The 24,476-nt window shown below is 37.3% G+C and overlaps 11 protein-coding genes across 11 annotated transcripts; 5 read left to right on the top strand and 6 right to left on the bottom strand.

Annotated features, from left to right (window-relative positions):
* Positions 1-814: 814 nt before the first annotated feature.
* On the top strand, positions 815-2,866 carry PHYBLDRAFT_169484 (hypothetical protein; the record flags this gene model as incomplete). Its single annotated transcript, XM_018436079.1, has 1 exon — positions 815-2,866. One exon carries the CDS (start codon positions 815-817, stop codon positions 2,864-2,866), a length of 2,052 nt encoding a protein of 683 aa, XP_018290386.1.
* A 92-nt stretch (positions 2,867-2,958) lies between these two features.
* Positions 2,959-4,483, bottom strand: PHYBLDRAFT_169483 (hypothetical protein; the record flags this gene model as incomplete). The annotated part of the gene is made up of 9 exons (XM_018436078.1): positions 2,959-2,983; positions 3,160-3,204; positions 3,290-3,330; positions 3,563-3,674; positions 3,728-3,823; positions 3,908-3,942; positions 4,021-4,102; positions 4,154-4,249; positions 4,302-4,483. 9 exons carry the CDS (start codon positions 4,481-4,483, stop codon positions 2,959-2,961), a joined length of 714 nt encoding a protein of 237 aa, XP_018290385.1.
* A 259-nt stretch (positions 4,484-4,742) lies between these two features.
* Positions 4,743-6,037, bottom strand: PHYBLDRAFT_65608 (hypothetical protein; the record flags this gene model as incomplete). The annotated part of the gene is made up of 4 exons (XM_018441495.1): positions 4,743-4,920; positions 4,969-5,303; positions 5,368-5,817; positions 5,894-6,037. 4 exons carry the CDS (start codon positions 6,035-6,037, stop codon positions 4,743-4,745), a joined length of 1,107 nt encoding a protein of 368 aa, XP_018290384.1.
* Positions 6,038-6,262: 225 nt separating this feature from the next.
* PHYBLDRAFT_78125 (hypothetical protein) lies at positions 6,263-8,461 on the bottom strand (the record flags this gene model as incomplete). Its single annotated transcript, XM_018443332.1, has 8 exons — positions 6,263-6,291; positions 6,364-7,205; positions 7,272-7,433; positions 7,516-7,803; positions 7,873-7,943; positions 8,011-8,235; positions 8,350-8,360; positions 8,440-8,461. 8 exons carry the CDS (start codon positions 8,459-8,461, stop codon positions 6,263-6,265), a joined length of 1,650 nt encoding a protein of 549 aa, XP_018290383.1.
* Positions 8,462-9,122: 661 nt separating this feature from the next.
* On the top strand, positions 9,123-10,023 carry PHYBLDRAFT_159129 (hypothetical protein). Its single transcript, XM_018433920.1, has 3 exons — positions 9,123-9,309; positions 9,375-9,739; positions 9,813-10,023. Exons 1-2 carry the CDS (start codon positions 9,215-9,217, stop codon positions 9,607-9,609), a joined length of 330 nt encoding a protein of 109 aa, XP_018290382.1. The 5' UTR covers positions 9,123-9,214; the 3' UTR covers positions 9,610-9,739; positions 9,813-10,023.
* Positions 10,024-10,314: 291 nt separating this feature from the next.
* On the bottom strand, positions 10,315-11,896 carry PHYBLDRAFT_134245 (hypothetical protein). The gene is made up of 3 exons (XM_018429633.1): positions 11,885-11,896; positions 11,184-11,690; positions 10,315-11,124 (listed from the first exon to the last, which is right to left on the bottom strand). Exons 1-3 carry the CDS (start codon positions 11,885-11,887, stop codon positions 11,098-11,100), a joined length of 537 nt encoding a protein of 178 aa, XP_018290381.1. The 5' UTR covers positions 11,888-11,896; the 3' UTR covers positions 10,315-11,097.
* Positions 11,897-12,325: 429 nt separating this feature from the next.
* On the bottom strand, positions 12,326-13,388 carry PHYBLDRAFT_187359 (hypothetical protein; the record flags this gene model as incomplete). The annotated part of the gene is made up of 4 exons (XM_018439372.1): positions 12,326-12,564; positions 12,628-13,144; positions 13,214-13,286; positions 13,385-13,388. The coding sequence occupies 4 exons, from the start codon at positions 13,386-13,388 to the stop codon at positions 12,547-12,549; spliced, it is 612 nt and encodes a 203-aa protein (XP_018290380.1). The 3' UTR covers positions 12,326-12,546.
* Positions 13,389-13,535: 147 nt separating this feature from the next.
* Positions 13,536-15,152, bottom strand: PHYBLDRAFT_159125 (hypothetical protein). Its single transcript, XM_018433919.1, has 6 exons — positions 14,945-15,152; positions 14,758-14,858; positions 14,563-14,689; positions 14,343-14,508; positions 14,193-14,252; positions 13,536-14,136 (listed from the first exon to the last, which is right to left on the bottom strand). The coding sequence occupies exons 1-6, from the start codon at positions 15,077-15,079 to the stop codon at positions 13,628-13,630; spliced, it is 1,098 nt and encodes a 365-aa protein (XP_018290379.1). The 5' UTR covers positions 15,080-15,152; the 3' UTR covers positions 13,536-13,627.
* A 1,478-nt stretch (positions 15,153-16,630) lies between these two features.
* PHYBLDRAFT_65614 (hypothetical protein) lies at positions 16,631-17,515 on the top strand (the record flags this gene model as incomplete). The annotated part of the gene is made up of 4 exons (XM_018441496.1): positions 16,631-16,654; positions 16,804-16,904; positions 17,090-17,288; positions 17,501-17,515. 4 exons carry the CDS (start codon positions 16,631-16,633, stop codon positions 17,513-17,515), a joined length of 339 nt encoding a protein of 112 aa, XP_018290378.1.
* A 497-nt stretch (positions 17,516-18,012) lies between these two features.
* Positions 18,013-19,855, top strand: PHYBLDRAFT_177702 (hypothetical protein; the record flags this gene model as incomplete). Its single annotated transcript, XM_018437919.1, has 4 exons — positions 18,013-18,144; positions 18,181-18,520; positions 18,593-18,802; positions 18,891-19,855. 4 exons carry the CDS (start codon positions 18,013-18,015, stop codon positions 19,523-19,525), a joined length of 1,317 nt encoding a protein of 438 aa, XP_018290377.1. The 3' UTR covers positions 19,526-19,855.
* A 141-nt stretch (positions 19,856-19,996) lies between these two features.
* Positions 19,997-21,783, top strand: PHYBLDRAFT_155625 (hypothetical protein; the record flags this gene model as incomplete). The annotated part of the gene is made up of 9 exons (XM_018433422.1): positions 19,997-20,223; positions 20,357-20,496; positions 20,563-20,704; positions 20,766-20,922; positions 20,979-21,026; positions 21,114-21,224; positions 21,280-21,519; positions 21,579-21,715; positions 21,741-21,783. 9 exons carry the CDS (start codon positions 19,997-19,999, stop codon positions 21,781-21,783), a joined length of 1,245 nt encoding a protein of 414 aa, XP_018290376.1.
* Between the last annotated feature and the right edge of the window lie 2,693 nt (positions 21,784-24,476).

Here is a 24,476-nt window from a genome sequence, read left to right as displayed (position 1 = left end):
TGGGTACGTTTGTTTCAAAAATCTGTAAATCAACTTCTCTATAAATCGATATCATATTCACTCAGACCGATATTTATTTATCAAATAAAATCATCGACGTTTAGCTCAATTTTCTTTTGTATGAAGTACTTTTGCTAAGTAGTTCTTTACATAAATATACTATTACTGGTTCATTGTTGTGTTGTATATTGTGCCTCGACTAATATATATTTTAAGAAAATGATATATAACATGTTTTTGAACTTGAAACAAAAAAAAAATCAATTTTAAATACTGAAATTTTTGGGTCTTTATCCTGTTAATTTTAAAGTTACACTTTGACTACAATAAAAAAAATTAGAAAAAAAATGATAAAGGACTAGGAATGAAAATAAAACACGGTTTGTTCATAACAAAAACAAATACACTTGTAAAAAAAAAGGCAACACAATGCATTGCAATAATTTATACAAAATATCATCATATAAAATTGATGTCACCCATTTGCATTCATCATGTCTATGTTTAATCTTATAATAAATCAAAAACTTTAAGAAAATTTTAGAGCCCAAAAAATACAAGTCCTTTAGATGAATATATCATATTGTTGGCTGAATAATAATATTGTACTGCAACTATTATTATATATAACTCATAATAAAGAAGCAACGACCTACAAACACATTATCGAAAAGTGTCTTTTGTATGATTTACTCATGCAGTTGATAGATTGTGTTTATACTATGAGCACTAGCATTGTATTATTATTATTTATGAATATATATATATACTCCTTTTAAAAGAAATTTAATAACTTTAGTGCCTCCTCTTCAGAATGCTTTTGTCCGAATTACCTTTTGAAATACTTTCAAAAATTGCTTCGGAGCTTAGCCGTGGTATTGTTAGTCAGTGCTGTCTTGTATGTAAAGCGTTCCTAGAGCCCTTCCAAGAATCGTTATGGAGAGATATCAGGATTTGTAATCAAGATGATTTGGATATTATATGCTGTCCAGAAACACCAAAAGCATACTCGAAATTTGGACATAAAGTACACAACTTGTGCTTGATTACACATGGAACCATGACAGACCATCAGCTCAAATATTTACAGAACCTCTTTCCACATGTAAAATCTTTATATATTCATGGAGTAAATGCTGGTCCATTTGACGATATAGCTTTGACTGGCCTAGGTCCCTGGTATTCAGTAAAGAATCTAGATATCACCTTTCTTGGGGATTCGACTACTGCAATCAAACAAGTCTATTTAGCCCTCTTACCACTCTTTCCGAATGTTATAGACCTTAAACTCAATTGTCGTTTTCAGGCGGGAGTAGCATTCTATGTGGAAGACTTTGAAATCATTCATGCTTGTTTACCGCAGCTCAAACATCTCCTGACATCTGTAAGGCTTGGTATGATGACAACGAGAGATCTGCTTCGTGTACCAGAAGTTCCTCCTGCCAAAAGCATGTTGCGATTTGATGCAGGGCTTGAAGATATTGATCATAGATGGCTATGTTACTTTGCTCAAAAATATCCAAACTTGCAAGCAATTAGATGGGTTATCGATGAAGAATATGAATCGGATGAAGAAGTATACAACGAAATGGATATAGTGCCTCAGGAGACTAACAATGACTATGGAGAATCTATAGTCAGATTCCACGATCGGTACCATTCTATTGGTGAGGATGGATTCTATCATAGGCTAAATCGCGGAGTACTTTACAATAAAGAAGAAGCTCTTGATATGTTTTCAAGGCTTCCGCGAGTGTTTCCACATTTGGAAACAACTGATTTTTATAGCACTGGAGAAACCGATATTATTGGCCCTTTAATTTGGAAGATATTTACGGTTTTCAAGGTACCGGTCAAGAACATACATTACTTTTTTGGGCACTACCTAGAGGAAGAGAAACTACTTCATAACACCATTCACAACTTTACCCTGGCATTCTCTCAAACTATTGAAGAACTTTTTATCGATAGCGTACTATACTTTAATAGTCGCCAAGAAATTACAGCTTCATTTGAACGCTGTCCTCACTTGACACAGCTAGAGATCAATAAATGTAATGTGTCGATCGATGTTGATATTTTAATGGATCGCTGTATATCTTTGAAGAAAATAAAGATTGCAGGTGGCTTGATCACTGTGAGTTCAGATACAGTAGAGAATCCACCCTCTCACGGATTACGGCTATTAGATCTCAAGGAGATAATTTTAGTACCTGGGGCACTTGATCATATCTCAAAGCGTTGTAAAAGATTAAACTATATGGCTCTAGAGAATGTACAGATTTTTGGTCAGGTAGAGGCTGAAGGTGGACTTTCGATCGATATGTCTCTGACCCACTTCAAGCTTATATATATATATAATGTGAACTTTAGTTCCAGCTTCGAGTTCATAGAACTACGACCCAAAGACATTGGAATTACTATTGTTTCAACCCCACATTATAATATAAAATGGAATGATAAGCCGGGTCAGATGTATAATAAATATAAGAAATACGATACGGAGGTTTCTCAGGATCACACAGAGGAATGCACTGATAGCAAAGGGCCCAATTCATCTAAACTGCTCATACTGGATAAAGAAGATAGCCAAAATGCCTATGTATACTTTCATAAATTGAAGACCGTCAACAAAACACACGAATCCGACCTGATACAAGAGTGTTATAAAAAAAAATCTGATATAACACCAAAAAAAAGTGAAAATCTTAGTTATGCGATTATGAAATGCGGGAAAATAGATGCCTATGAAATAAGGGTATTTGGCGAAGGAAAAAATGTAGATTATTGGAAAGACTGTTTTAATACGTTTGGTACAGCCTGTTCTCGTAATGATATGTCAAGCATATTTGATTTTCGTGTATAAATTCAACTCAATATAGGATTCATAAGATATATCTGTCTGTACAGTATACTATAGCTTTAAAAAGGATTGATTTATTGGGATTTATTGGATTTTTATAATTTCTTTTCCCTAGAATTTCTTTATATATAATATCAATAATATTAATAAACAACCCCTATTTGAACAATCACTATTTTTCTAAGTTTCATGTATATTACTTTGGCTTGAGGTGATGTAGCAAGTATAGCCTGAATCTACTTAATAGAGCTATCAGTATATAAACTATTCACAAAAGGTATTCTGAAAAACAATACCTTTCTTTCTGGCTCGTCATCAGAATCCACGATTTCCAGTACCTTCTGGGCGGCATTAATTAGTATATATATTTTTTCTTTTTATGTGTATTCTCCTTTTGAATATAATATCTCTTCTTATATAACTTACATTTCTAGTCGGCAACGTCTTATTTTTGCAAAAGAGAATACCTGTTAGTATCATGTATGTATATGTATATATATGTATACCCGTCTTCGTTTCTTTGAATTTAACCCTATTGTAGTCTGAGAGTCTTGGAATGAGCTTTCAGTTTCTTTTTCTCTTTTGACGCTCGCTTCTTCTGAGTGATGGCTTAGCATTCGAGCCTGGGTCGTTTCTCGGTTCCTATGTATTAAAGTATACATTCGAAATCAGTTAATTTCTTAAGATATGTAAACTCACGACTTGCCGAGAATAACTGGCAGTTGACAAAAGACTACGTGAATTCTTTGCGGTGGAACCTGTGTTCTGAGTTGTAGGAATAAGGTGCTGAGCCTCTTCAAGTCGCTTGCATCTTTTAAAATGTGAGTATCAGATTTAACTTTATATCATATTTCATGCAGGCACCTTTCTTTTAACTCTGTTAAAAGTGTTTCGGCAGTAACTGCTTGAGTTTTATATTTCGAAACTTCCTCTTTTAAAGCATCTATTTCGTCTGCCTTGCTATTTTTTTTTGTAAATATACATATACATATACATATATATATATATTATTTTCTCATTAAGCTTAGAACTTAATGAACATACGAGTTTCTGTATTCTCTCAACTCTTGTTTTTTACTCTATAAAAGTATATACGAGATGTTTAATATTTAATCAAAAATCAGTACTAAAGTATTAAAAATTCAACTTTCTGTTACCTCAGTATTCTTTTGAATGTCTTGAATAGTTCTTTCGTAGTGTTTACACATTTCATTATAGTTAACCTTCGACATTTCCAACCTGTGTGTCGCAGAAAATGAGTACTTTTGTATATAGTATTCCAGAACTTACTGGGCAAGTAGGCTATTAACAGTAGACTTTGTGGCTTTATCGACATCAGCTGTAGATTGCTCGTAAATTTCTAAAGTAGTTTCTAATTCTGATATACTAAAGTAAAATTAATAAACGTATTATACTATATATACGCCTTTACCCTTACGTTGATCTCATAAGAATCATATCTTCTCTTATGGTTTGGCATAATTTTTTAATTTCCTCAATAAATTCATATATAGACCGTGATCTTAAAATACTTGTATCGATACTACTACGCATATCGAAGATATGTGTCTTTAAACCATTAATTTGTTCGATATAATCCCTATCCTGAGCTTTACACATATCTTCATAGACATGGTTTATGGTGTACCGTTAATGAAATCTCTTCCCATTTATAACAAAGAAATATGTACCAATAAGATCTCGGTAGGCCTTGTTTTGAAGATCCGTTTCTTTTTTCATTTCATTTAGATATCTATAGTAGCTATTATGTTCTCCAATCTGTGTAGAAATATCGGCAAGCTTATATGCGTTCTCCAAGAACTTATCAATTTCTAGAACCATAATTTAATACACTTCTCTTCATTTTGGTAACGATTAATTATTTACTCTTTTTTATGACTTTAATAGATTTTTGATCAACCAAAGAGACTGCAGTTTCGGATTCTTTTGACTCAGTCCCAGATTCTTTTTGGCTTTTTTCAGTTTTGATAAACGATTCAAGGCCTTGGAGGGTAGAAAAGAAAATATCATATTTTTCGGATAGATTCTCGAAACTACTATTGTAAGAATAATTAAGCCTTCTTACTTATATATATTAAGCCTACCAAATCTTGGTTTGATCACTTTGTCGAAATGATTTATTAAAAAAATCTTCTAACTTTGTGCTTTTTGTGATGTATTCTTGAATTTGCTCGCTTTGCCATTGAATTTTTTTTTCGAGAACTTGTATTTGTTGATTAGATTCAGTAATCGCGGTTTCTTTCTGAGCCAGTATCTGTTTGCATAGGCCAGCAAGAGAATCAATTTCAGTGTTAAAGTTATCTACGCTGGCAACTTTAGTGCCGGCCCTAGTGTATTGCTGCTCTATCGGATAAACCGTTTTGGTGTTTTTTTGAAACGGTGCTGCTTTTTTAGGGTTTGGAAAGTCGAGTTCTGGATTCTGTTTATTTTTAAAGGTAGAGAAGGCAGCTATGAGTACTAGTTTCAATAGCTATAGTAAGTACCGGTAAAGTTTGTATAATTCTCTCATCTGGCTTGATATATTTGGTAGCTTTTTTGGGCAATATAATGGGGGACATGCTCGGCTGTTCATTGCCATGCGACGATTTTACAGGATTCTGCGAGGGTTTGTCTGGATATTGAACACCCTGTATATGAATTTCGTGGCCGTTTTTAATCTTAGACGGCGGTATAGAAGTTGCACCTTTTTTCTGTTCTTGGACATTGACCGCAGAGTGATTCTGACTAAAGTCTTTAAGCATGTCCAAAGTCTTGTTCTGGGGAGGAAAGCAAGAAGAATTTCTTAAAGGTGGGTCCTGTCTTTTAGAGAGGATTGGGAGTAATGATGGTAGATTTGTGCCATTGGTATTACTGGGTAAGATGGGTCGATGAAGTATCTTCATACTTCTTCGTGCAGTTTCAACAGATTCCATCGAATCCACTGACGGTTTTGTCTAATCATCCAACAATGAAATATCTCAAAATTACAACACTAGTACTCTGGCTTATTTAGTGGGCAGTCCACCTCACCTCTAAGCTGGATGCACTACGTTCATAGCTTGATTGAGACCCCAGAGAGGTTCCTAACCTCCGGGTTGGATTGGGCTTGAAGCTAAAGGAAAGAGGCTCAGGATGGAAAGAAGAATCTGTCTCTTTCTCTTTATGATTATCCATTATGTTAAATCAATAAACTCGGAAGGGTGAAAGTGCTCTATTATTTTACAGAATAATATCATTTTTTTTATTGTGAAAAGAGAGAAATGATGACGCCAAGCCAAATAAATACACTGATGTGAATTTTTTTTTATATATCAATAATATTGGTGTGAATTGACATATCGTAAGGAAAGATATATATATACAGGATCTAGCAAAGAGGATACAGATACACTGGCCTCTCTATACCAACATCTTGGACATATAAGGGCCTAGTAAATTAAGTTTAAAGATTGAATTAGTTGTATGTGTGGCTAAAAGATTAGTGCACGTATAAAACTTACCATCCAGATAATAGCCAAGTTTCTGGTAATAATGACGAACGCCAACACCAGAGATGACAGCTAACTTGACACTTCCGTGTTCTTCCCGGGCGATTCTCTCAGCTTCCTCCATAAGTAAAGTACCAAAGCCCTGATGCTGGAACTTTGTAGGATCACGATCGTGCATCGGTACTACAGAGCCATAAACATGGAGTTCTCTGACAATAGAGGTCTGTCCGGCAGAAGTGAGTTCAGGACGGAAAGTCTGTGGTGAGCATTTTCTGAGACGGAGCAGACCGACAAGAATATCTTGATGAGGATCCTCATAAGATAAAAAGGTTTCCCAGCCGTTGTTTGCTGTGTAATCACGTCGGATAAGCTCAACCTGGTCTGGTTGGATCTTTTGATGGATCTCGGTGATACCGACTTCTCGTGTGCGGACATCGCGACATTCGGTTCCGAGATCCTTCATTCGGTTAAGTGCCAACTCGCGAAGATTGCCATGCTCTACACCCGACGTAACAAGTGGCATGGGGATGTCACGTTGGACGCGATAGATGCGGGTCCATGGTGGGACAAGTGCAAGAATGCGAGCAACCAAGTCGACCAGCGCATTGGGCGTGTAATTTTGGTATCGACCAGTACGCCAAAGCTCATACAAGCCTGTGCCACGGATGACAAGCGTAGGGTAGATTTTCAGACCGTCCGAACGGAACGCCGGATTCTCAAAATACTCTTTAAATTGTTCCATGTCGCGCTCCATACCAACATTTGGAAGATCAGGCATCATGTGGGAAACAACCTTGAAACCAGTATCCTTGGCTAGTTGGAAAGACTCTGAAACAGCCTTGACAGTATGGCCTCTATAGAACAGTATGGGAGATTAGTACGGATAAAGAAGAAATGTGATAGATTTTTCATCATTTTACCTGTTTGTATCTCTAGCTACATCTTCATAAACACTTTGAACACCAATCTCAAGACGTGTACAGCCATAACGCAGCATCTGACTCAAATGAGGCTTCAGACAGTAATCTGGACGAGTTTCTATTGTGATACCAATACATTTTGTCTGGCTCTGCTGTGAATAACTATACAAATTGCATTAGCAATCTTCAAATAAACTAGATATATGACTCCGCCGATCATTTTTTGTTATTTCAAGGTTCTTACCGCACAGCCTCGTCAACATCATTACTAGGATGTCCCGAGAGAGCATCATGAAGGTTAGCAATAAACCAGTTGCGGTAATCTTCTGCCATCGACATAAATGTACCACCCATCAAAATATATTCTACTTTGTCTACACTATGACCCAGACTTCGGAGCTGATCTACACGGCCACGGGCTTGTTCAAATGGATCATAACGAGCACGAATAGCACGCATCGAAGTAGGTTCATAACCGGTGTAAGATTGGGTAGAATACTCGAAATCTGAGTCAGGGCCACCGGGACAATACCTATTTGAAAATATTAAAATCAACACTAAATCCATATTTTTACTCTTATTTTTAGATAATTTAACTCACACACAAATATTTCCTGTCATGGCAATATGAGGACATCGATGAGGCTTGCACATCACAGCCACAACAGCAATCTGTTGATTGACTCCATATTTTTAGATATACATTCCATCTTTTTTTTGTTCTAAAGTATATACATACACCAGAAGCAGTTCTAATAGGCTTGGCCTTCAACTTTGGTAAAAGAGCTGCTTTGTATTGTTCCGGGATAGCAGCAATAATGTCTACAAGCTTAGGCTGATTTTGGAGTTTGTTTTTACTAGCAATTCTGTTCTTGAGACCGTTAAGGTTAATATCTTTGCGAGCATCAACAGCTTCGACCAATTCTGCAATGATCTCTGAACATGTCTTGACCATAAGCTCAGCCTACGATAAAAAAAGCAACGAAAAAGGCGACACATAGATATAAATTGCAGGAAAGTTGATGAATGAATGTGTGTGCGATGCATAAATGTTAATAACAACAGGTCTAATTCATACCTGTGAAGGCCCTTTTTACACAGAAAAAAAAAGTCATCAGAATTTGAATGATAAGCAGGCAATCGTAATCATAACGTCAGAGAGGTGTACCTTTCTTGTTCTTTGCTGACATGATCGTGTTGATCTCAGGTTTAAGCTTATGTCTCGGCCTTTGAAGTTAAAAAACATAAAGGTTTGTATAGTGACGGCTATTATTGAATGCAAAGAAGAGCCAAACTTTACATTTAGTAATTCCTTTTGCTGCTCTAGTATTACTGGTTATTTTAAAACGAGCTTTAAGTTATTTGATAATGATAATGAATATAACCTCAGAGTAAGGAGAAAGTTAACCATATTGGACGTTTTGGGGCCAAGGATCTAAAGTTCGATTTTATTGTTTTGTGGATAACAGATACATATATTGACAATACACACATATTCATTTGATATTATATAATACGTTAAATCTAGTGTATTAATGAGTAACTTTATAAATAACATTTATTATATAAAGAAGTGCACAATAATAAACTTTTTTTTGGTAATTTTTTTATACATAAAGAACATTCAACAGAAGTCTCTAAATACGTGTGCAAATAGATGACGCACAGGAGGTGTGAATAGAGAAAAGGGATCTTTTTTCCCCGAATTGGGATGTAAGGCCGGCTTGAATCCTATTTTTCTTTGTGGCACGCGCATTGGTCGGGAGCTACTTGCTCCATCGCACCTTTGGAGATTCGTTTTCTTTCTTCTTTCTTTTTAATTCTTTCTTACTATTTTCTTCATGACAGATTCTCATAATCGACGCTTCTTTGGCCTGAAAAAAGAGAAGGCGAGCGTGTCACCAAAAGTCGATGCTGGGCCAGCAAATGTACATGGCTGGTTGATGAATGTTCCTGGGTATCGAGAGGATGCATCTGCTGTACCGGCAGATCAAAACAGAGATGGTCATTCGTTGCTTGTAGATGGAGACAATAACATGTAAACAATTTAGCAAACAAATAGGCATCTTTGTTTATGTGCTGAGCTCATACTTCTTTGGATAGTATTCCTATAGAGACGAACTCTCGACACCGCCGACAGGGACGGCCCGAGTCGATATCATCGATTGGATCAGAAGACAGCGTTGACTTGCAAGATCTGATCAATGCCAACTTTACAGTGGATATGGACGATGAAACGAATTTGACCGATTTGGCTGAATTGGGGCTGGAAGACTCTGAAGATTTCCTGAAGACGTATGAGGTAAGCAGTAAGGAGAACAAGGGGGTAAACGTCTAACAAAGTATTCCAGACACTCGATTCTCTTCGACCAATCCTTCATGGAACTAAGAGCAATAACAACAAAGCGGCTACAGCAACAATATCATTAGAAGACGATTTTGAGAATTTCCTTAATATTGGAAATAAGGTGTGTACACTCACAAAGCACATGTTGTATTCAAAGCTACTTAACAAAATGTTACGTTTTACTTTACCTATAGCATCATGTACAGCATGAGCTTGACTGGTCACCGGAAGAAGACCATATGGAAACAATGTCAAACCATTCTTCACAGACAATACATTATAGACCAGGAGCTGCACAATTTAGGCAGACGGCATCATTGATTGAACGAGGGGTGCGTGAACAGCGATCGGGGAGCATGAGTAGTGAGAACAGTTTGAACTCCCAATCGACCATCACTACCGGACTTAATCAATTCACACGCTTTGGCCCCCCTATATATCCATCAGAGTCAACCTCGACATCTTCACGCTCTCATAGTCGCCTCAGTAATTATTCTGCTAGCAGTCAGGCTTCTTCTGCTGCATCCCCTATCTTACCGCGTCCCAGTGGAATGCCAACACCTAGTCGCTCTTACACACGCAAAGATGTTGATTCTCACAGTAGCCTTCCCCGTCCAGGTTCCCGCATGAAATCAAGTCTGGTGCCAACTGGACGCTCACCTTCCGCTCTTCCTACTCGCCCATCTCATATACCTGCTCCAAAAACATCAACTCCTAACCCAGAGAAAACGCTTTCTTCTAAAAAGCCTACACAACAACAGCACCAACTACAGCAACAAAAGCAACAGAAACCGCAGCAAACACACCAATCAATAACTATGGGAAGATCAGATAGCAGAATTGCGCAAAGAACAAGTCATATTCCAAATGTCTCATCTACTCCTCATTCCCCAATCATGAGTCCAGTAGACAGCAGACGATATTCTGCCCTTTCTAGGCCAACTTCCCCTATGCGGGCTAATACAACTCCACGCACGAGTCTTTTCAGCACGCCACCTTCAAGAATCACAATTGTCAAGCCGATACCACCTACAACAGGATTCAAACCTCCTCAGCGACGACATAATACACAACCACTACAAACAGATCAAGACGAAGAAACTTCACGTACGACAGGACTTAGTGGACTTAGGCCTCCTAGCAAGAGTATGAGCAGAATTGGAATGATGAAAAAACCATCTAACCGCCCATAGAAAGTAACACATTGTTTTTGACCAAAAATGTATTCCATTTTTATGTCCTTTGCTTGTATGAATAAATAGTAAATGCAGATTTATTGAATTGCTAATAGAGCTAAAAAGAAAAGAAAAGAAGAAGAAAAAACACTTTTTTTTTACATCACTCTCTTTTACCAGCTTCACACAAAGACAAATATACACACACGCACATACACACACATATATATATATATATATATTTCAAATTGGTTGATTGCAAGAAAACGCAGCATTATTAATAGGGCAATGAAGTGAACAATATTTATTTGTTGCTGACAACACCATCGAACTAAAGGCATAGATGTTAGAGCGATTTTCCAGTCTAAGCACAACTATAAAGTAACTTACGCGGGTCTTGAACCATTCAACAGATTCTTCCTTCTTGATGCGGTGGGTAGCACCAACCTTGGACTTGCAGTGCTTGCGACGAGCGACGCGGTTACCGGGGCGACCCATAACAATGTAGTAGTCCATACCGTAAATACCAATGGAAGGATCGTACTTGATGCCCAAGTCAATGTGCTCATCAATACCGAAACCAAAGTTACCGGTCTCAGAGAAGTTACGGGCACGGAGCTCGTACTCCTTGACCTTGAGGCCACGCTCAAGAATCTCCTCAGCCTTGGGGCCACGGACGGTGACGTGAACGGAGATCTTTTCGTTACGACGGATACCGAAGGTACGGACGGTATAGCGAGCCTTGGAGTAGACGGGGGTCTGACCGGTCAATTGTTCGAGAACCTTGGCAGCACGAGTAAGTCTATCACCAGACTCACCAACGCAAATGTTGAGAACGAGCTTCTCGATGTGGAGAGCCTTCATCTTGTTGACGGCAACAGTCTTTTGTTCGGCGCTCTACGATACAAGAACATTACGATGAGAGGTCATGTAATTATTGAAAGAACCGTAATTCCACATGATGTCGAAATAGTTGTATCCACAGAAAAAAAAATTGGTGGGTGGATAGATATGGTTGGATCGATAGATGGATTGGAATTGGCGTGGTTATGATGATAAAAAGTAGCGATCTATAAGGGATGGATGCATACCATTGTCTGACGATATCGAAGCTAAAAGAGGGATCGATTGGGCCTGCCTTGGATGGTGTCCAATATACATTATTCCGGTGGGTCTGGCACTAGAGATTTCGGGGAATCAATTTCTTCGTCCACTGCTTAAACCCATTCTGAAAGTATCCAGATTACTTTCAATTTGATCAGCACACTTTGGTAATTGCTTTAATAAATTGAAAGAAAATTACCAGTATATGTCTATCTTGGAGTATGTCCTTTCAATACAATTAGAATGTATATCATACTTAGAAAAATGTGGGTTTTATGACACCTAATTTAACTTGTATGTCTTCACAGAATAACAGATTACATATGCTTCAATAAATATGACAAGTCTTAATATATTTTTATAAATCAAGTCTCCAATTATGATCTGTCTCCTTAGGAATACACATATAATTATATATACCTATGACTACATCTTAATCATTTGAACGCAATATTTACTTATACCCAAAATCAAAAGCACACAAAACTCCAAGTGAACAAACAATATTTGAATACGAACATAATGAATTTTTGAATGATTTTTAAACACAAGGGGGAGGAACATTTATTTCCAGAAAAGTAACCGTTTGGAACTAGTCGTGCACAAAAATGAACCATGTAGATTAAAGAGAGAGAGACAACTAAAAATTTTAATGCTGCTTCTTGGACTATAAAGAAAAAAATGTTTAGTACACTTAAATCAACACAACCTTAGTCAAAAAATTACATACCTTGATCTTCTTGACGTAGAACTCAAGCTCCTTGCCCTCAAGGATGTAACCATCGCAACGACCAGACTGGCCAGGGCGGGAGGCAATGACGGCATAAAGACGACCGGCAGTGAACTGATCATCGAGGAGGGGGTCAACAGCGGCATCGGCCTGACGGGCAGCGATCTTCTTCTGGACGCTGTTAGACTTCTTCTCGACGGTAACTTCTTCGGCATTGGCCTTCTTCTTGCCAAGGGAGGAAGCGTAATGGGCCTCGTGCCACTGACGGAAGGGAGTAGCATCGATCTGAACGACAGCACCCTTAACGAGAGTGTTGGTACGGACCAACTCGTTGTTGGAGGCGTTGTAGACGACAGTCAAAACACGGGTCTTGCGAGCAATTCCCTCGGATCCCCAAGAGAAGTTGCCAGACTCAAGACGAAGAGCTCTGTGCTTGACGTTACCGCCACGGACACGGACGACGTGGATACGTCTGCCACCGAGCTTAGTCATGGCTGGGGGACGACCCAACTCGAACCTTAGGAATAAAGTGTGAGTTTACTGATTCATTTATTTGTCCATTTCATTTACATCATCAAATGCTTACTTTCTCTTTTTTCTGTACTGATCGCGTTTGGCACCGGTGGCGCTGCGCTTGTGGCGAGAATCACGACTGATACCTATTCATTCATCCATTGAGAAGTAGAGGTTGTTAGGTATGGATGGATGGGTTGATAGATAGATAATTTCGTCATATCATCTTGGACGGATGCCTTACCCATTGTGTTTGCAGAGAAGGAGCCTTTCGACTGCCAAGCGTATTCCGTTTTACGCTCGCTCCGGCTGCTCCTTGGACGGTTTATGATGTCAGCATTCCGGAAGCTATTCAATTGCCGCCCACAAATCCCTCTTTTTCATACTTCTTCCGAGATTTGTCAAAAGATGTTTATTTTATATGAATATTTACAAAAGCTAGAATCAGATAGGATGATAGTACAAAAACATAATAAAAATTATCCAGCTAGTCCACCTCAATCATGTCTGCCCGGACATCGTTTAAAATAGCATTTGGTGCATCGAGCATAATAACATCTTCATTGTTTTTTTCTGTTTCCCCATTAACTTTTGTCTGGTCTTCCTTTTCCTCTACGTTGTTTGTTTGTTCTACTTCTTCTTCCGCTTCTTCTTCTTCAGGTTGAGAAAAGCCTGGGTTTAACCGACTACTAACTCGAGTGGGTCGGACACGTTCATAGTTCTCCTCCTGATCATAATCATCCTTATCCGTAAAATCATCGTAGTTATAGCGTACAGGACGTTTACGATCTCTCTGTCGAAGTTCACGGGGTACAAATGCTGACTCCAGGGCCAATTGACGGGCTTTAGCTCGATCCTTCTTTTCTTGTCGACGTTGACGTTCCTCTACAATTGGGATCAACTCTTGTACACGTTGTAATAGGGCTCGTTCAGCACGATTCTTGCTGACTTCAGTTTCACTTAAAAAATTTTGGAGTCCTTCTATATCCTTTGCGACTAAACCGCAGATAGAATATTAACCAGTTGTATCCCATAAAAGCTTTCATTTTTACCTGTCTCCCATTGGAAGCCATTCTTGATCCCAGTCTTTTCACGCCACAACCATGCAGAATCTATGTCATGATGTCATTATTTCCTTTCGTCTTTTTCTGAATACAAGAGTATCCAGAACAAATTTTCAAAAAAATAATAATAATATTTACCTCCAAATTGAAAATAAGCTCTCTTTTTACTGTCATATCCAAAAGGAACAAACTCGAGTGGGTTTGTTTGGTTTTTCTTAACATTTTTGAAATAAGTATCAATCACTGAATGTATATTGACACAGTCTTGGAGTTGCCATTCCACCAATAGACGCAATAAATTGAGCTAGATAACTAATATTAGTTCTGGGGTATACCGCTGTTTATTATAATAATTTACCTTTACTTCTGGTGCAAGTGAATGAAAATTGTTGTGATTGAGCAAAGGATTTTCTGTCAGATCGCATTCAAAAGCCTTAATTTTGGTTGTAATCAGTTCTTGGAGTGTTCTGCTGCATCCGCTTATTCTAAATAAATAAATAATAATAATAATAATATTAATAATTATCTTGATAATTATCTTAATATCCCTTACTCGACGCCTTTTTTACGATTCAGGGCATTGCTCAGAAAAGAGCAAAGTATTTGATCCATTAAATCACTTTCTTCGGTTTGTAATAAGGCGTGTTCAAGATCCTAATGTATCATCATCACACTAAGTCATGTCATTACAAATGACTCTCTTATAAAGAGGCCAATATTTGTACACGTGTATGCCTTACCTCTGGTTGAAATTTTGGAAAGGGATACAACCCAGCCTGTCGCGCCTCTGGTTGAAAAGTAGTGGTGAATGCAAACACAAAGGCGATCTCCCATTGCGACTGAGGAGACCATTGGATTGTCTCAGTAGCAGGCATGAATTATATAAGTGTATGTATATATATATATGTTTTAAAAAAATCTTAAATAAATCCTCCGTGTAAGAATGAGAGAGTATATATTTATATAGAAAGAAAGAGAGTGAAAGAAACGAGGTTGAAGAATTGTATAATTAGTTTTGCAGCCAAACTTTTTTTTTAATGAACGTCAAATTTTGACACTTTTAATGACCGCTTAAGTGGTTTGCGATAAGTTTACAGAGTTTTGCATTCAAAAAGGAGAAAATCAAAACTTTTTTGAGATAATTTCAGGTTAAGTTTGAGAAACTCCACCCTTCAAGTGTGTGATCCGTAATTTCCAAACAACAGCATTATGATAATATTTATATATTGTGTACAGTTACAAATAAAACCATAATGTACGTACAGTAAAAGAAATATGAAGACTTGTAATAATTTTACACTATACTACATTCACCAACTTTGATGGGAGATTGCTACAACTTCATACCCTCTCTATTTTTAAAAAGGTAGACTTTCTCAAATTTAACCCGAGATTGTCTCAGAAAACCTTTGACTTTCTCATTTTTGAATGCGAAACTCTATAAAGCCAAGACCAACAATAAAAAAGATGGTAGGTAAAATGTTTTTAAGTAGCTTTATTTTGAAATAAAATTCTGGTTGGTACGATATAGAAGAGAACAAAAGTGTTAGAATAAATAATAAAAGTTAAGCTTATAGATGCTGATAGAAATTGAAGAAATTGCTTACCCAAACTTCTCTATGATCAGTCATAAATAAAAAGGCACAAGTTTATACAGATTACAGTCTTCAAAAATACCTACTAGCTTTTTACTACTAAAGAAAGAAAAAAGAATTGGTTGACGGATATTGCCTTTCACACGCCATAACTAAAAACTAAGCGTACAGCTAAAAGTTTCTATTTAAGGATGAGATTTTTAATTAAATAAGATACCTTTGCTTTCCTTTCTCATTTATAACTATACCACCAGAAGAAAAGAAGGGATACCGAAGGGATAGTAGCGCTTGCAAAGGTCACAGGCGAAGGGTTTCTTCTTCAGGCTGCTGCTGATTAAAGCCGGATGAGACAGTTAAAAAGCGAGATAGGTATCCAAGATGTTATCAGCTCTATCACCATTTTGTTTATTAAAGGCAATTTAGGATTGTTATCTTTGAGAAAGAGTGGCTAAATTTATTTTATACATTGTATATAGAGAAGGTGTTGCTGCTGTAAGTGAAGGACGAAAAGAGAGAAAACAATAGAGATAATATAGACTGTAAGATTGTTCAAGTTTGTATTAATTAGTCTCTAAATCTCTGATATAGTTTATACACAGCCTATGCGAAAACAACCTAAAAGACAAATCAATTCCTTTAAAAAACAAGAACAGGATTGTAAAGAGGAAAAGGTTACAGCACGTTGAAGACAATAAGAGCCTCAGGTTAAAGATTATACTTTATTGCGATATGTTGCTGACAATCTATAGATCATATACTATCTCGGGTGCAAAAATAAAAATAAAAAAAAAGTCCTGAATTATCACAAAGGCAAAAATAATATTAATTAAAATGACAAGTCCGTTATTCAGGCATGTAAGCTAAAGTCGTAGATCAAGAAAGAAGAATTCGTTCTCTGAGTTTACACCTTCATGTAAATAGAAAGGTCGAGAAGATGAAGCACAATCACTCCTTATTTATGTTTAATATACAATTATGTCGAAAATTCATGGGGTTTATCAAAGCAATACAGAGGTTTATATTCAGATTTTGATTTACAGATGAAGCTATGGAGCTTCATGCTTGAGACTTGGGTTGGAGGCAGCCAAAAGATCTTGTTGCATTGGTAATATCTAAAAGGCTTGTCATTATGTCAAAGCGCATACATTCCATTTTACTAACTGTGCTCATCAAATCACTTAATTATAGGAGAAACTTCATTATTGAAGCTTGTAAGAGTGTGAACCTTAGGTTCATGCTTGATTTGATGTTTCTGGTGTGGAAATAATATGTTACCATTTTTGATGATAGTACTGGAGAAGTGGTCAAAAAGGCAACATATCTAGACGAAAGCAACATTATAGAAGTAAAATGGCCAATCATTCAGATTGTGGGCCCGAATGCGTACTTGTGCACAATGAGATTAGATGCCAAACAGCTGTATGTGCTTGAAGAAGTTTATGCTTTTCCCTTTTCCAACTCCTTGTTTGAAATCCGGTATGGAGGTATTGTAAGCTTTACCGATGGGCTTTCTAAAAAGAGATAAGACACAGCTGGGCTAATTTTACGTATTTCTGACTTATCTACCATTTTCACATAATATAGAGTCTTTCGTTAGAACTGGAAAGGATACGCTCTCACTACAGAAATTACTATCAGATATCTTGATTTTTAATCTAGAATAAATTACACTTTAACTTATTTATGCTATATCTTCTAAAGAACTCAACTGAATAAGATGAAACTTCGCTTTCTTATAGTTAACGGAATACATTTTATAAATTAAAAAGAAAAAGAGAAAATGTCTAATATACGGCGTTGGCACCACGAGCTTTGATCACTGCTTTAAATTTATTGGAGGGAAACTTTACGAACATGACAAAGGGAGGTAATTGAAGTTTGAGCGACGTAACATACATCTTGTGTTGGTGCAACATGCTCGTTTTTTGGAGAAACTAAATAAAATTTCTGAATTTGAAGTGTAAGAACTGTAACTTGACGAAGAACCAATATAAAAATCGTGTCCCTAAGATTACTCGTTAATCTACCGATAGAAAAAAGTGATTTTGTCATCATTATGAGGTCCGTCAACCTGGTCTGTTGAAACAAAGGCCGTGACTGGGAATTTAACCTGAACAGGCAAAGTAGGTTGTAACTTGGTGTGCGGGGGGTTAAGCTTTGAAAATTTTCTAAAGGGCTCCATATAAATAGAGCTTAATTACACTTCTTTAAACATGAACACATGGAGACAGCTTGCAGCGTCTTCTAGAGTCCTTTCTAACAGCGCTAAAACAGCTGCTTATGCAACAAAAGTCTCTCTTCGTCTCGGTTCTTCTACTGTCCGTCCTTTCCTTCAAAAGCATGCAGTACATCACACAACTGTCCGTGCCATCTCTTTCAAGGGTTTGTTCTCGCCACCTGCCCCTCCTGTAGAAAAGCCAATGCTTGGGCCAGACAATTTATTTCACAAACTTTCCGAGTCACCTATTCCTGAATTGCGTGAACGTGGCAGTTACATAAGCAAATACGGTGTCTGCCCTGTCTGCGATCTTCATGATCATGAACACAAGAAGCCGCCTGTTTATGAGTGTCCCGATTGTGGATACCCTACTCATTGTAGCGATGATCATTATCACAAGGGGCGTGAAGCCCATAAAGAGATCTGCTCAATTTTGCGGGAGCAGAATGAAGACGACCATGACTTGCGCTCCGGACGTACTATGAAAGAATTTGAATTTCCTAGTAAGCTTAAAAACAAAGCATTTATATTTTTGTATAATTTGACCTAATTTTGTATCTAAACTTTTTCTCAAGGCTCCCAAGGCTTTGATGAAGCTGTGAACATGTCCAACTGGGATGTGTTTTTCTACACCCGCAGTTTCCCTTCAATGGATTCCGATCGTTCAATGCGCCACGTCTCCAAACTCTTGACTTACCCTGTTACTGTAGCTTCTATTCTTCACCAGTCATGCCCATACAAGCTTGGAAAAGAGATTACTCCCGAAGGAATGCGCTCAATCTCCGGTAAGATATAAAACATTTCATTAATATGAATACCGTGTGTAAGGGGTAATTTTTCTGACAAGATGGCTATCGTATTTTTTGGTGTTAGCTTTGAGAAGTATTCTCTACCCTCGTAATGAGGTAGCAAAGGATGGACAGACCATGATTCGTACTGAGACCATCAATCTCTATGTTGTGGGTGCTCGAGCTGAAGCCAGTCTTCCTCAACATATCTGGCTCCAGCTTGCCTACCTTTTCCCGCAGACTCCATTCCATATCCATTTTGTGGGACCTGATGCCCTTCCTCTCAACAAAGAACCCTATACTACCTCTCTCAACGAGCGTGTCTCGTTCACATACGACAACAGCTTGTATTCCGATTATCACGAGAAGATTGACAAGTTTGACCCTTATACTGATTTGTTTTTCATGTTCTCACCTGGAATCGGACATTCCACTGCCCGTGATGGTTGGAAAGAGTCGATCACAAAGGCTTTGGAAACCAAGTGCTCGATCTTCTTGACAGGCTATGACCAGGCTGATATGCTAAATGATATTGAGGCTGTTGAGCAGGATTACCAGGGTGAATTTGACTGGGTTCTCAAACCAACTACCAACGAGTTCAGAAGCCTTAAACGAGATGTTAATCTTGCTGATCTTCGACAGACCATCTTTGCCAACTGGGGTATCTGGGGTATCCGTGGCAAGCGTTATGATGTCACTCACCAACCCGAGGAGGATTAAAGAATGAAGTTAACAGCAAAGCAAAAAAAAAGGCAACGATACGAACAAGTGTCTTAATTGAATGGTTGATTCCACATATACACATACACCCACACTCACACCCACCCACCCACACGTACATACATACGCACAAATCTACACAGACACAAAGAGTAAAAATTAATGCCTATGAAAGGTGTTTTTTAATGTGAGAATTTCTTGTTAAAAAAATTAGAATATAAGAAACACCCACACCCACACATATATATAATTTTATATATATACATATATATATATATATACATTGACATGAAAGTAAACCAAATATATCCGGCCTCTTTCTCTTCTCTTTTTTCTTTCTTTCGATTTCTCTTTTCTTTTTGCTTATCAAATCGTAATATGCATACTAGGCAAAGCTCGTCTTCTCAATTACGATTTGTGGGTGTCCCACGCACCAAAAAATCAGATCCTCTTGCACCACCAGTAGATACTATGCTATTGACAGAACAACCCTTGGCCAAGAAATGGAAAAATATGTGGATACGAACCATCACAACTCTATTAATGGTTGGAACTTTTTTTGCTATCTTGGCTTCTGGTCATCTTTTTGTCATTCTCATGGTCATTGCAATTCAAACATTGGTCTACAGTGAGGTGATTGAGATTGCACAAGTCCCAGCAAGAGAAAAGAATATGCGCTGGTATAGGACCATGAGTTGGTAATATGCCTTTAAATATATAAATTAAATAATAATAAAATAATAAATCATGAAATTTTTATTTTATCTTTTATTAAAAGACAAAAAGCAAACAAACAAACAAGTTGTCTATATTATACTTATTAATTCTTAGGTATTTCTTGGTTGCAGCTACTTATTTTCTCTATGGAGAGTCCATAATATATTATTTTCAAGAAATTCTACTCGTCGATGCGTTTCTCTTGCCTTTCGCAACTCACCATCGATTCATAAGTTTTACGCTCTATGTCATTGGTATGTCACAAAAAATCAATATGTTCTGCGTTTTTATCATTAATTCCCCGTTTTTTATTTGTCAAGGTTTCGTATTTTTTGTCGTGAATTTACAAAAGGGACTCTACAAACGTCAATTGGCCCAGTTTGGATGGATGCACATGGCACTACTGTTGATCGTATTTCAGTGCCATTTTATCGTTGACAATGTACTTGAAGGGCTTATCTGGTAAATAGCTTTGAACTTTGATTTTTTATTCAATTATTTTTTTAATTATTTTGTCTTCAAGGCTGGTCTTGCCTGCTTCTTTAGTTATTTGCAATGATATATTTGCTTATGTATGCGGCTTCTTTTGGGGAAGAACACAATTAATTCAACTTAGTCCTAAAAAGACAGTCGAAGGGTTTGTGGGTGCTTGGATATGTACTCTTGTATTTGGGTTTTTGGTAAATTATTCTAATAAATATATTTATTTAAAAGCTAATGAAAAACAATATATTAGTGGGCATCATTTTTGATGCGATTTGATTACATGGTTTGTCCAGTAAAGGTATTGTGCACCAAAGGTTTTTCTTCTTCTTTACTTTGGAAAATTACAAGCCTCTTAATATTAAAATTCAAATCACGATCTTAACAGAATTTGTCTACTTCTGCATGGTCAGCCGTAAGTTGTGAGCCAAAAAATCCTGTGTTTACAGCAGTTCCATGGGAACTATCTCAAAACTGGAGTTCATTACTCAGTAAAATAGTAAGTTTATTGTTTATTATATCTACAAACTTTTACTTATTTCAACAATCAAAAGACTGGTAGACATGTAACCGAAGTTTGGATTGCCCCCATTCAATTGCATGCACTAGTCATGGCTTGTTTTGCCTCTCTAATTGCTCCTTTTGGAGGTTTCTTTGCGAGTGGGGTAAAGCGTGCCTTCAAAATTAAGGATTTTGGTCAAAGTATTCCAGGGCATGGTGGATGGACTGATAGGATGGATTGTCAGTTTCTTATGGGTCTTTTCTCGTACATGTACTACCAAAGTTTTATCAAGGTAAGGGAAAACAAGGAAAAGTAACCAAATAAAACAAAAATATTGAGTTTCTTTTTTAGACACACACTGCATCAGTTGGCTCTGTTTTGGCCACAATTGTTAACAACCTGTCACTGGGTGATCAACTCGAACTTCTTGAACGTATCTTGACGTACTTTGTGAACCAGGGTATCCTCGATTCAAGTGTCTTAAAAAAGTGTGGTACAAGTGCCTTGACAAAGCAAGCAAAACAAATGTTTGAACAACGATTTTAGCTTAAAATAATGGTATAGTACCATTTAGCTTCCAAAGGATGCTTCCACTACTACGTTGTTTCTGTCAGATATTTCTATCACCGTGTGTTTAAACATTGCCTACCGAATTCATCTGGTTCATTTACCTTTATAAAATATAAAGAAAATAAAGAAGAGTAGTTCATTTAAAGCTCCTGATCTCACCTGCCATTCCTGTACTTGTTGTACAAATCTCGGTCACTAATAGTAGTGCTTTTTTTTACTTTCATTAAAAAGGATATAATTACCTTGTACACCTTTATTAAATACAAATGAAAGAGTACAATATTTCTCGATTAAAGCATATTTAATGAACTCTTTTCTTAGATGTATGGATACAGATCAATATAGTTGCTGTTGAAATCGGTATCAATTTCTTATTATTTTCATAGCTCAACTAAAATGCCTATTATTCAAAAACCATATTAACGAAACATCTGATGATACACGCCTTGTACGCACGTACAAGAAGAGCATCTTCCAGAATTCTTTATCAATCTACCGCACATACCCACACATGTACAAATTATAATAATATGTAGACCAGAACAAGCAGGAAGACCACCAGGTAAGAAGCCGATAATAGGAAAACCTAATCGTTTTAGTGGTTGGGTAAATAAGTGTTTCACAGAAATTTCAAGGTTGAACAATAGACATTCAAAGGAAGCAAAAAAAAATCGCCTTCCCGCTCACCCCTCTTTTCTTTCCATACAGAGTATCTTTTTTATTTTTATTTTTATTTTGATAAATACATTCTTTTTTCTTTATTTGCTGGAATCTTCAAGACAAACTTCATCTCTCGAGATTCCATTGCAATCATCATCTTTTGCAAATTTTCATTTTTGACGTCTAGGCCATCTGCCCATTCATTATTATTACTTTTATATTTAACCGTGCCCTGAAGTCTATGCTGACCATCTCAAAGCAATGAGTACAGGAAACATAACCTGCAGAGTTTATGCTCTTTACCCCTATTCTTCGACAGATAATTCTTCCCTGTCATTTGAACAAGGTGCCATCATTACTGTCCTTGCCAAACTAGAATCAGGGTGGTGGGATGGATTGTAAGAGACAAGCAAGCAAAAAAAAAATTAATTAATTAATTGATTAATTTATTTATAAAATACATAGATCGTTAAAATATATAAGCACATTTAATCTAAAAAAAACATATATATATGCATGTATGTATGTATTTCTTTGATGAATTAGATGCAATGGGAAACGAGGCTGGTTCCCTAGTAATTATGTTCAAGTCATCCCGGAAGAAGTACCTGAACCACGCAATACTAGACAAGAATACTCGATTAATGATAGAGTAAGTGTAAAAAAAATCAGTAGATTTCAAAAAATAATAACAATTAATGAACTGACTCGATAGAATGTGAGTCATTCACGCCGTGTCGAAGTTACTGATCCCTGGCGAGGCGGAAGTTCTCAGTATGTAGAACCACGCCTAGTTGAAGAAAAAAATCCTCGTCGTCAACAACTACGCCTAAGTCTTGATGCAACTGACCTGTTGATATCAGACCGGTCCACACAAATGACTGAATCCAGATCTCAACAAAGTTATGGTCAATCCGAGTGGATACAGCAGACTACTGAAGATGGATCAGAAACATATTATTACAATGTCGTCACAAACGAAATGCGTTATTCACTTCCACTCAATGACTTTGAATATGACAGTCAAAAGATGCTCTATGATACCTCAAGGTCAATCATATCCCAAAACCAACAGACGAGCTCAGACTATTATGAGAAGCACTTTGGACGCAAACCTTTTTTGGAGCACGAAACATTCGGAAATGAAGAAGAATTCGAAAAAGTAGAAGAAGAAGAGAAGCCGGTTCGTCCTGTTCGGTCCATGAATCGCTTTGACACCGGTCGTCGGTTCTCTGAAGATTCTGTCTCTCCAAGCATAGGCGCAACTACAGCAGAAGGAGGAATGACTACATACTATAGTGCGCCAGCTATGGAATCCTTGGAAGAAGAACAGGTATATAATGGAGTGTATTATCTGCTGTTGTGCTATGTTTTTTTTTTACTCAATGTTTGGACTGCCGGTTAGCTGCCACCTAATTGGGTTAGCAAAACAACACCTTCTGGGCGACTATATTTTTGCAATGTTGTAACCGAACAAACTACTTGGAATTTGGAGAACATTGATTTCCAAACAGGTGCACTGGTAATTTTCTTAACTTCAACACACATTTGTGTGTGTAGGATTCTGAAAGTCTCATTGATAAACCCCTAGATGCATTCTTCTTCAAACAGTCAGGAAAACTCTGGGACCCAGAATGAAAGCGTCGAAGCTACATCTTTTGCTGAATACCGAAATGCAAGCAATCAAAGTCTTGTCGATGCCCAAGTGGTTTCTTGGAGCAAGGTTTCGGCTCAGATTGCTATGGCTATCCAGACGTTAAAGAACTCCATTAGAAACGAAACATTCGACACATTGCAAAAGAACACAATTTCTGTGGTATACCATGTCCGTCTATTGCTCTATCTTTCCAATTCTATCGACAAGGATAGTTCGCCCCAAATCAAGTCCAACAAAAAGCTTCGTACACATCATCGCGGTGTGATGGCTTCTCTGGCCAAGCTGGCCTTGTCCTCCAAAGTGGCTTCTGGTGCATGGCCACCCCCTGAATCCATCAACAAGCTTCATACAGATGCAGACGA

This window comes from Phycomyces blakesleeanus (genome assembly GCF_001638985.1).
Source record: "Phycomyces blakesleeanus NRRL 1555(-) unplaced genomic scaffold PHYBLscaffold_13, whole genome shotgun sequence".
NCBI classification, from domain to species: Eukaryota; Fungi; Mucoromycota; class Mucoromycetes; order Mucorales; family Phycomycetaceae; genus Phycomyces; species Phycomyces blakesleeanus.
The sequence above is the reverse complement of the archived record's forward strand: the minus strand, read 5'-3'. Positions and strand labels throughout refer to the sequence as shown.